The sequence below is a fragment of the Neltuma alba genome, unplaced genomic scaffold (genome assembly GCF_004799145.2).
Source record: "Neltuma alba isolate B1F8T4 unplaced genomic scaffold, ASM479914v2 tig00010592_pilon, whole genome shotgun sequence".
Classification (NCBI taxonomy): domain Eukaryota; kingdom Viridiplantae; phylum Streptophyta; class Magnoliopsida; order Fabales; family Fabaceae; genus Neltuma; species Neltuma alba.
In genome coordinates this window covers 92,724-105,159 of record NW_021635455.1, presented here as the reverse complement: position 1 = coordinate 105,159, position 12,436 = coordinate 92,724, and the positions used below count along the sequence as shown (strand labels likewise).

Here is a 12,436-nt window from a genome sequence, read left to right as displayed (position 1 = left end):
ATTCAGTTAGTTTTGTTTCCATCAAAAAGATAAAGAAATGGACAATGATAAGGGAAAAGCGACATGGGATCCTTACATGACAAAGATTCTAATCGATGTTTATGCTGAGCAAATAGTGCACAAGAAACGACAAGGAACATCATTTACAAGGCCTGGTTGGGGAAAAATTGAAAAGAACTTTCAAGAAAGGAGCGGGAGAATGTATGACAGAAGGCAATTGAAGAATAGATTTGATATATTGCGAAAAGATTGGAAATTGTGGGATAAACTGATGTCTGGAGAGACTGGGATTGGTTATGATATAGCCACAAATAGGATTTTGGCCTCCGATGAGTGGTGGCAACGAAAATTACTGGTAATTATTTCCGTTGGTTGAGTTTTAATTTTGAATATCCGTTACGACTTTGTTTGATTTTGCCTAATTATGTTAATGTAATGTAGGTTGACCCTAATTTCAAGAAATTTAGATATCAGGGGTTGATGTTTGCATCAGAGCTGCAGAAAATATTCAAAGATGTTGTGGCTTCGGGAGAGTATATGTATGCACCATCAGCCTCACAGCCCCAGTCGACACCTGTGACACAGGCTGGTATAGAAGAGGAGGAGGATGTTTATAGAGTTGGCCTGGACCAACAGGAAGGGTCAGGGGACAGTGAAGATGAAAATTTTGGAGTTGACCCAACAACCAGTGCAAGATTCACCGATGACTTTGCCGGTTGCAACTTAAAACCCCTGCGAGTACTGGACCAAGTGGCTCAGGAAGCTATGGAAAGAGGAAGAGGGGTGAGACGTCTGATGTAAAGAAGAAGAAAAAAGTTGCAGCGTCTACTAAAATTTCTGATAGTCTTAGTGTTATAGCAGCTGCTTCTGACAAGCGAGCAGCAGCACTGGTTGAAGATCCCCAAGTAGTTGACAAGGTTTTAGCACACCTGACTACCGTTGAGGAGCTTAATGATGACAATCAACTATATTATGCATGTGCCAAGATGCTTACGCGGTTGAGGTGGGCTAGGCGAGCCTATTTGGAGTTTATGCATGATAGAAGGAAGTTGTTGGCGTGGTTAATACCGGCAACACAAGATCCAGACACATGGAAGTAGGCACCTCTAGAATAGGATTTAGTTGTTGCACTTGTTAACTTGAAATGTTTGCTGTTTGAACCTGAACTGATGTGACTTGTTGTAGGAACTTTAATAATGACTATGTAATATATTTATTCTAATTTCTAATTGTCATCTATGTGTTTGGTTTTTCTGTTTGTAGTATGAAAATTATTTACATGGGGTTTAGTGTAGTCCTTATAATGCTTACACTTTGTTGTTATTATAGTTACAGGGTTAACTCCAAATGGCTAATTGGAATGATGATTCACAGTGGAATGAAAATACTTTGAGGGATTGGAATGATGATTCACAGTGGAATGAAAATACTTTGAGGGATTGGAATGATGATTCACTGTGGAATGAAGATACTTTGAGGGATTGGAATGATGATTCACAGTGGAATGAAGATGACCATTCAAGACGGTTATCCATGATTAATGAGGAATTAACACAATATGAAGCAGTAGGTGCATTGGTTGGTCATTACTGTGAAATGTATATGTTTAAACAACCCTGTAGAACTAGTGAGCAAACAGGAAATTTATGGGTACAAGACATTATGAATGGGCATGATGATCGATGTCCTGAAATGTTTAGAGTGGATAAACATGTTTTCCACCTCTTATGTACTAAATTGGAGGAACATGGTTTGCGAAAGTCTAGGTACGTAGGAATTGAAGAAGTGGTCGCGATGTTGTTAAATACGATTGCACATGGACAATGTAATAGGATGATCCAGGAAACGTTTCAACGTTCAGGGGAAACTGTAAGTAGGCACTTTCACAATGTACTACAAGCTTGCCTTAGCCTATCAAGTGAACTTATTCGACCTGTAGATCCTACATTTCGTGAAACTCATAGAAAAATTGAGAATGATCCACGTTATTATCCATTTTTTAAGGACGCAATCGGAGCAATTGATGGTACTCACATACCGTGTGTTGTCCCCGCTGCAAAACGAGATAGATTTATTGGCAGAAAGGGAAATCCATCACAAAATGTCATGGCTGTATGTGATTGGGATATGTATTTCACTTTTGTCTTGGCAGGATGGGAGGGATCTGCATATGATGCTCGTATATTTGACAGCGCTATTACAAATTCATCTCTAAATTTCCCTCATCCACCTCCAGGTATATGTTTATATGTTCCAATCATGCACGTTTTTAATTATTTTATATTTTCATTCATTTCATAACGTCTGAAATTGTTTCATGAATCTTTAGGGAAATATTACTTGGTTGATGCGGGATATCCAACACCAAATGGATATCTAGGTCCATACAGATCTGAGCGCTACCACCTTCCGGACTTCCGACGACAAGTAGGATTCCGAAATAGTAACGAAGCCTTCAATTATTATCATTCCAGTTTAAGGTGCACAATAGAAAGAACATTCGGTGTCTGGAAGAATAGATTCAAATCCTACGAAATATGCGCAGTTACGACTTCCAAACACAAGTGTACTTGGTTTGTGCAACAATGGCCATTCATAACCTTATAAGGAGACATTCAAGCTCTGACTTCTATTTTCAACAAGCTGAAGATGGTAATATAATTGGCGAACATGATTAGACTGAAGCTAGTCAACCATCACCTTCAAATGTCAATTCACAGTCTTCATCTCATATGAATCGCGTCCGTGATGCAATCAGAGACCAAATTATCCATAGCTTATCAATTAATTAATTATGTAATATTATTATTTCATTTCACTTTGTCGCAATACTACTAATTGGAGTTCAAAACAGTTTTATCCGTTCAAATTATGTTTTGCTTTTATTTGCCTAATATTTTTTATGATTTCTCTAAATTTTTCAATTTTAATTCACTCTAAATTTCACCTCTTCATTATATTATCTCAATTCTTTTTTTTTTTCATGTTTCACTTTATATTTCAAATATTTTTTGATTTTTTAAAAATTTTATAATTTAATCCACTCATTAAATTTTATTTCTTCATATTATTTTATTTTAATTTTATTGTATTGTCTTAAATCAATTTTTCATCATGTTTCATTATTTATTAAAATTCATGCCCATTTTAGTAATTTTTTAGCCAAAATTACTTTTACTCAACTATAATCCAAACAAGCTTTTACCAATCTCATTTTTGTAAACTAACTTGTCTGAACTTCAATCCAAACACAATTCAGCTTATCCAATTTAACTTTTACCAACTTCATTTTTTCATAAGCTACTTTTTCTATAAGCTGCTTTTCCAATCGCTGATCCAAACGGACGTGCCTGTTTGGCAGGGTTTAAATTAGCCCATAAGCTGCTTATATTTTGGGCATAAGCCCAATTAGAAATTCTGATGATGTTTGGGAGAGCTTAAAATATATCGGGCTTATTGAAAAATAAGCTGGCTTATCATGGGTTGGAAATAAGCTACGAATAGGAGCTTATTTTGGAGCTTATTGAGGGAGCACAAACTGTGGGCAGAAGCGTTGCCTAAATGGGTGGGGGAAACCTCCTTTGATTGCTCATCCCAGACTCAAAGTTAGCACAAGATTATTTTTTTTCCACTTCTAATCCTAACGTAATCAACCATGAAAATGACAACATTTAAATTAGTCCCTCGAGCCCTGTAAAAAAATTTTTGTGAATAAATTATACTATATACGATCCTAAACATAAAAATTAATTGACTAATTTAATTAAATTAAAAAAATAAGTTAAATTAATTATTTATAATAAATATTTGTTATTTTTTTAAAAATATCCTTGACAATCAAAAGCTTGTTTGGATCAACATTATAAAAGTGCTTATAAGCACTTTCACACAAACTGAGATAAAATTCCTCCGTATACTTACCTCGTATTCTATAAATCACATTTGAAAAGTTATTTATAAACCATTCCAAACAAACCTCAAATATATTAATTAAAATTATTATTATTATTAAAAAGGATCTTGAAAAAATTATATATAAATATAAGAGACAAAATATATTAAAATCTTATATTTAAAATCAAAATAAAAATTAAACTAGAAGATATATTAAAGTCACGAGGTAATAATATTTTATCAATAGAAGACGTATGAACGCTGCAGATAAATTAAGAGTCAGTTAAAATTAAAGACTCACAATAGATGTTGCGCGGACAGCAAAAATTAAACCAAACAAACTCTGCAAGGTTGTCAGTTTGTCACAAGGAAACAGATCTCTGTCCAGCGAAGTCAAGGATGCACCAAGCCAACGAAACAGGACTAATTTCACAAACACTGGGCACGAATAATAACACGAAATATCTAATTTTTTAGCAAACGGCGATTAAATCTTAAAATAGTCAGGGAGAAATCTGCTGGCCTTGTTTGATTTTCTTTACAACATGCTTGTCATGCAGGTGATGAAGAGAGAGAATGACGGCTGCTCACAGGAATACATTTATTACAAAACAGATTGCAAGTAAATAGCGTCAAAGGTTTTTTGGTATCTGGATCAACCTTAGATTTAAATAAAACTTATTAAAATTGATTTATAGACACAATTAAGAGTGTTTGAATAAAATTTCGGAAAAATGATCAACAAGTATATTGAGAACTTTTCAATTGTCCGGGTTGCCAACACGGATGACCTTTTCTTTTCTATCAGACAAGTAGAGAAATAGCAAACATACCCATCAGTGACCTATTTACTTAAGGAGCAGATTCAATCTTTCTAAGAACTAGTCAGGGACTTAAAAATAAGAACAAACCATGAAAAACATCCAGTTCTTCATAATTAAATAACCATCCAACAAAAGCCAGTGGCAAGTGAACAAGATTTTCAACGAGACGACAAGGACATAAATGTCGTATCCTTCAACTTCAACAAGAGAAGGGGAGCCTGAGAAAACCAAACGAGAATGTTAACACAAACAGAAGAACGATTTTTGGGAAGAGTTTGAACTTATAACGTCAGGTTCCAAGGATCAGGTCACTTACCCTAACCTCAGAGATATGTTGGAGGAATCATCATCGACAAGTAAGCCATTATTCACAGCTTTTGACGAAAAACCCTTCTGCGTGCCCATATCTGAGTTCATCATCATGGGGTCTTTTCCTTTACATATAACAGCCACCTGCGACCCTCCGCTTTTAACTCAGCAAATTAAACTCGAAGGAGATAATACGGCACGTATAATAATATATATCGCTCGTAGCCATATAAAATGTTCTCTTAATTCTCAATTTACCTTCTGCTTTATCTGCCTGTTCACTTTGGCCAACTCGTCTACCTGCAGTCGAGGAATGTCGTGATCGCAAAGAACAAAATGAATGGTAAGAAACTTGGAGTCGCATAAAAGCAGATAACAATTATCAACTTTATTAGAACTAGCAAGCAGATTATCCTTTAAGGAGACCAGAGATCTGTGCTATTAATTGTTTTGATTTGCAATTGAACTATAACTTTGATCCTTATGAAGCTACATATTTGGACAAACCTCCATCTGAAGTTCAGCCCTTTCACTCATATTCCGCTTATCCTAAATGCAATTATTGTGTCATGTGTTAGAATACATACATGTATGGAATAGAGATTAGCGTTCAAATGAGGTGGAGATGCTTACACACACACACATACCATAATCTGATTCACGCGAGTGAGTCCTACGTCAAGCTTTTTCTCCAGCTTCTGCAATTCATCGAGGTCAAGTCCTTCAAGATCCTCACCCTTCAGCTGCCTGATCAATATTAAAATATGGAAGAAATTGGAGTTTTGAATAAATGACGTTTAAGTTATTTTAATCGAGAAAATTGGAAGATTTTCAGATACCGAAGTTCGTGGGTTTTATGAGCTATCTCGTTACTCAATCTGCTGTCACTGCTGTTCTGGATCCGAAACAAGATTAAAAAAAGACCAATCATTGCATATTTGAGGAACATGAGAACACAATAAGGAACAGAAAAGAAAATTGACTTTGCTTTTAACTTACATCACATCTCATGACTTTTCAATTTTATAATTACAAATCGAAAAACGACAAGCCTTAATAATTTCTTGCTATACCTGCAACTCTAGGGAATGACAGTCCACTGGATTAGTGCCATGAGAGTGCAGATTATACCTTGTAACTATGTCCTTTATGCTATTGACAAAAGAAAGAGCCAAAAAATAATGTAAGTCGCAAGATTAAATCAATTTAATTATAACATAATACTTGAAATCATCAATTATTTAACGATTATCTGTCACTTCTAAACGATTTTAGGTTGTTAAGATTTTTGTCACCTGACACTGCTGGAAGCAGCAGCTTTCAATATGCAGGAATTTCAATTTATCACAATACGATATACATTTCAGTAGTTATCTTCTCAATTTGACACCCATGTGAACAAAACAAAACAAAACAAAAGCACCATACAATAATACCACACAGAAGCTGGCACCTCACACATATATTTCGTTAGGTCACCATGTTTGTCAAAATACACTTGCAAGGAGAAACAAGGAATTATCTATGTCTGTGCCGCAGAATGACGTATGCAGGTAGCTAGATGTGAATGACCCTATGTAACATCAGTAATGATAAATGAACATATAGATAAATAGCACCAATAATGACAATTCAATTTTAAGAGCGAGTTCAAGAACGATACTGCAAAGAAAAGAATGAAGTGAGACGTGTGACAATATACCAGATAGATTCATTTTGTAACAAAGAAGTCAGACTCTTCAGCTCATAAACATTACTCACTCACTCAACATATCGATCTTTAATTTCAAGTGAGCGTGCGAGTAAAATATATACGTGCAATTTACAAGATAGATAGCTAAATCTCTCGTATATTTTCAACTCAGCCAACTAATCGGCAGCCATCGATCGCTACCAGGCGGACAAAGTTGGTATCCTGATAGAGTTACATAAAGACAATTACTAAGTAGATATTTCTAAAAGTTGCTATGCTCTTATCTGTATGGTTAAATTAGTCAGTTCATTAATGACAAGTTGAGGCATTACCAATCTACGCGCGCGCGAGATATATGTTTCTTCATCACACAGTAATTAAGGTTTCCCGCATTAATAACTTCAGAAATGTAAATCACGTGTTAGAAAATAACTTATATCCGGATAACTTGGCACCCGCCGTAGTAACGCTCTTAAGGTTGCCAGCATTAATTGCTAGGGCTGGGGGTGTCTCATCTTCCCCCCAGCCTTTTTCAAAGACGTGGTAGATGTTTAGTTGTGAAAGCCGCCGAAGAGTAACATATATACATAAAGCTCTTCTTCATGATCAATAATTTCTTTCTTATCTATAACTAGAATACATGATAACTATCTATTATAACATTTTCGTATAAAGAAAATAGGGATACGAGGTAAGATCTGGTCCGTACTCTCCACTCTCCGTGAATACGCACTTAATATGCACTTGGTTCATTCAGCATAAAATTAGGGAGGGAAAAACAGTCTTTAAGAACTTCATTACACAGTCGCTAAACACTCACGGGCTCATGGCTCATAACATCCCCAGTTACTGATGCTAGATATATAAGCTAAAGTACTGAAAAGAGAGAGAACTGAGAGAAGTGAGAACAGCGCAAATATATACCTGGAGCTGGAATAATCATAGAGCTTTCCTGTAGCAGAGAAAATAATGAGACCAACCTCAGCATCGCAGAGAACAGCTAGCTCTTGAGCTTTCTTGATGAGCCCTCGCCTCCTCTTTGAGAATGTCACCTGCCTCGCCGTTATGTTGTCGATTTTCCTAATCTTGATCTTCTTCCTCACCATTTCTTTTCCCCTTCTGCAGAAAAATAAGGTCATCAAGCGTCTCTTACTGTTCATACGTGTACGTTCTCACATACACGTCTCAGAGACATATGCGAGTTATAACTTAAAAACGAAAGCTTTAAAAAATAGCATAAAATTATGAAACCCTAACATATGAACCACCGAGTTCCAGATCTGGGAAAGAACCAGCCCAGAAAAGCTTACGGACAAAGAGGAATCTTATACATGGGAGCTTACTTTGACTTGTGGGGTTTTGATTTTAGTTTCTTTGACCTTGCGAGCTAACTGCTGCGGACCTCGGTTATTGAAAGCTAAAATAAACAAAAATAGAAGAGCAAGTTGAGAAAATAATCCACCCAGAGAAGAAAATAATATTATATCAGGAACAGGAGTTAAGTATTAGGCGATGCACAGGAGAGAAGGGGAGAGAGACCTACGCGGAAATGGTGGTTTTTCGAGAAAGGAAAGAGGAAGCTTTCCTTCTTATAGCTAAAGGGTGGGCGGGGACGGGACTTGTCTCCTGATGACATTATTATGGGCTTGTTTAGAGCTCCGTTCAAAACGAGCTTTTAAACAAGTTCATGTAAATCGAGATAAAACTCTCCTCACATACTTACCTCGTATTTCGTAAATCATGTTTAAAAAACTACTTATAAATCAATCCAAACAAGTCTTACATCTTGGTTTTTTTTCACCTGGAACTTGATTACATCTTGGCTAGGAACTTAAGATAGCCAAATGTAGTTAAGATACAGAGAGAACAAGACTGCGGTTAATTAGTGCCATCTTGATTCTAATTATAAAAATTAGTTAACTAATTTGATGATATTAAAAAAAATTAAATTAGTTATTTATAACAAATAGGTGTTGTCTTTCCTAAAATATCCTTACTAATCAAATGTATTGGTTGGAACTATCATTATTATGATAACTACCTTAGAAAAAATGCATAAATATGAGAGACAAAGTGGATTGAGGTCTTATATTTATGACTAAAATAAAAGTCAAACAATGTCTTATATTAAGGATTTGAGGTAGTACTACTTCCAATCTTTTTTTGGCCAAATACTTTCAGTTTTTAATATAAGTATTTGTTTAACTTTTATTTTGTTCCTAAATATAAGGTTTTAATTTACTTTATCTCTTATATTTATTATTTGTTTTAGAGATAGTTTTTGTAATAATAGTAGTTCTAACCGATACATTTGATTAGTAAGGATATGTTAGGCAAGATAACACTTATTTATTACAAATAACCAACTTAACTAGTTTTATTAACCTATTCAAGTTAATTAATTAGCTCTTATATTAAGGATCAGAGGTAGTAGCGATATATTACCTTCCCTTGATCTTTTATATATATATATAAAGTTAGTTATTAATTTGAATAGATTTAAGAAGCTAGTTATTTGTAATAGATAGGTGATGTCTTTTTTAAAATGCTCTTATTGATCAAGTGTATTGGTTTTAATGTTTGATAAAACTTTAATCTATGACTACCCTAAAAAAACAAATAAATATAAGAAACAAAACAGAGTGGAATTTATATTTAAAATCAAATTAAAAATAATTTATAAATTTTAAACGAGATTTTATAATTAAAATAAAAGATATAAATAAAGTGTCCTAATTAGGATAGAAGGTAGTATATGATGATCACAGAGAGATGGTGAAATATGCTGCTTTTTTCTCTAGATAATAACTCTCTTTATCTTTGTCAACTTTCTTCCGTAGTCCGTACATCAAATCGTGCCCCGTTTTCCAGCTGCGCTCATTTCATTTCGATAATGACCCTCTTTACGCTAGCTGTCCGTCCTTACTCCTTACGTTGATTATTACAATTATTATGGTTACACTATGAGGCATATTGAGGATGAAAGTTCAATGCCGTATATCAGCTATGGGCCCGGTTGGTGGAGAGGGATATTCATTCATTTATATTCTTTGTCATTATATGCAGCTGATTTCATAAAGTCCCGTGCCTAGATTATTTATGTGGCCAGGGTTCATTGTTTAGGTAACCAAAGTAAATTCCCGGCCGAAAAAAAATAACTAAAGCAAATAAGACAAAAGTCTTATTAAAAATCATAAATAATACTGGGATTAACGTACGATGGGATTGGTTTCAAACGCAGAACGTTGGGATTGGCCCTTTGTGGAGGAGATGTGCGTCCGAATCCATCCAAAGCCATCCGTATGATATTTTCCGGTCCTGATCATAATTAGGCTTATTAAAATATTTCCAGACCCAACATTTTCATCTACTTCTTGTGGGAGACTGTCATGTTAAACTGCGTGGTACAACCTGCGGTGTTAATTGTTACAGGACTCTCAAAGTTTTTATTTACTTCTTGTGGAAGACTGTCATGTCAAATTACGTAGTATTACCTCTGACCCCATCTGTAGATTTGCAGTTTACAAATAAAATTTCATAAATAGGACCAGGGGTAGTACAGTATACTGGATATGTATCCAAAAAACAAAAACAACACGCTAGCTATATTACATAGACAACGAGCCCAGATTTTCGACGTCTGTATGGTTTAGTTTCATCGGCTAGTTTATAAAGCTCCAGGAACTAATTTCTCGCATGATTAAGGGACATCTTCCCCGAACTTGATTGATTAGTTTACCGTTGTCATAGCACTGATGAGGCTAGTTCTCTTATCTATAAAGGTGATTGCTCGTGACTATCTGGTCTGATTTTCATGTTAAATTTATAGATAATTTCCTAACGCTGTGTGGAATCAGTTTGTCATGCTTTTTATTACGTTATACTCTCAGTAGTTAATATAAGAGTTGAGTGATTTATCTGAATAGATTAAAAAATTATTTAAATTAATTATTTGTAATAAATAAATATTATTATTTTGAAAATATTATTATTAATCATGTGTATTATTAGTTAGAATTATTATTTGATAAAATATTTAACGCGTGTAGCTACTTTGTGAAGGAAAAAAGATAAATATATGAGACAAAGTGAATTTATGTCTTATATTTATGATCAAATTGAAAGTCTTTACAGTGATTACACATGTTAAGTGTTTCATCAGATGATATTCCTTTGGTCCTTACTGTAAAACCAAATTAACTAATTTGAATAATTTAAAGAAGTAAATTAAAATAGTTAATATAATACATCTTTTCTAAAATATCCTAATTAAATTATTGAAAAAATATCAATAAGGTTAATTTGAAAAAAGATTGATAAACATTTGAAATAGATCTTACGTATAGGATCAATGTCAACTTTTAAATTAGATTCTACATTAAGAACTAGATGAATAGTTATAATTAGCACATTTGATTAGTATAGAATATTTTTTTAAAAAATAACACTTATGTATTATAAATAACTAATTTTTTAATTTTTTTAATTCATTTAAAATTAAATAACTATTTCTTATATTAATTACTGAAGCTAATAATATGCAATGGAGAATCTATATCAAAAGTTGAATCATGTATAATAATGCAAGGCAGATGTATTCGGACAACAATAATAATTTTCCATAAAACTAATGAAGTGCTCAGGGAAAACCAAATTATAATTTTAAAAATAATTTTAAAACATATAATATAAATATGTAAAAAATATTATTTTAACTCATATATAAACCTTTTTTGAAAAAGTGATTGATATATCAAGATCAAGGACATATTAACATGAACCCTTTTCAAGTAACCATCAGTGAATGAAAATGTTCCCGAATAGTGCCAGCAGTAACTTTCAGCCTTCCCTATGCGCCTCTTTATAGTGGGTTTAATTATTGTTGTCGAAAGGAACGTACGCGAGACCAGTGAGCCAAGGTCCCGTCAACTTTGTTTTTAAACGCTCCATCCGCAGGGAGAAGAGGAGGGCTACATATCCAATTTGCTGGCAGGTGGGCGAATTGGGTGGACACGCCTCAGCAAACACGAAACACCACAGCTCTTTGGAGATGAAGAGTTAAACAGGCCATTGGACTGCTCAACCAGCAAGACGGTCGACGCGCGGAATAAAGCTTCTATTCTATGAACGATTGTGGTTTTATCCTCTGCGTATTAATGCATACAGCAGGTAGTAGTAATAACAAAAGGAAGAATTGGCCCAAAAAAAAAAAAAGAACAAAAGGAAGAGGTAGTGGAATTTATGGGCATTCTAAGACGTGTGCCCAGGGATATATACCCAAATAATGCATCTTTGACTTGATTGACTTTTTGACCAGCATTGACTTGTTCTAAAGCAGACGTATATTTGAGGGACACGTTCCTTCAATTTTACGAGCGAATAAGAGGATCCGTAAAGATGTTTTATTTGGGCCGCCAGGTCAGCCCTCTGTTTGATAATACTCGACTCTGTTTACTTGGGCCATCATAATATTTCTCCCCAAGATGATGGGGTGGACCCTCTCACGCAAGTACAGAGTGAGTCAAGCCATTTGCCAAAGCTGTGTGTTGAAGTGTTGTCGGTTATGTTCGTCCTTGGGGCTGCTCACAGTCGCCCCTCCCGAGTTTTGCTTCGTCAAGTCTGAAAGCATGTGTTCCGTTTGCCATAACTTCAAGTTGATGCTGTCTTGCCCACGGCCGATCTCAGGAACGAGTTTAGCAAATTACAAATGTTTGGA

General features: G+C 34.7%; 1 protein-coding gene across 1 annotated transcript; it reads right to left on the bottom strand.

The window, feature by feature from the left end:
• Positions 1-4,607: 4,607 nt before the first annotated feature.
• LOC114757356 (MADS-box protein SVP) lies at positions 4,608-8,139 on the bottom strand. Its single transcript, XM_028946379.1, has 9 exons — positions 8,064-8,139; positions 7,645-7,839; positions 6,101-6,179; positions 5,867-5,922; positions 5,675-5,774; positions 5,535-5,576; positions 5,286-5,327; positions 5,035-5,171; positions 4,608-4,936 (listed from the first exon to the last, which is right to left on the bottom strand). The coding sequence occupies exons 2-9, from the start codon at positions 7,824-7,826 to the stop codon at positions 4,918-4,920; spliced, it is 657 nt and encodes a 218-aa protein (XP_028802212.1). The 5' UTR covers positions 7,827-7,839; positions 8,064-8,139; the 3' UTR covers positions 4,608-4,917.
• Between the last annotated feature and the right edge of the window lie 4,297 nt (positions 8,140-12,436).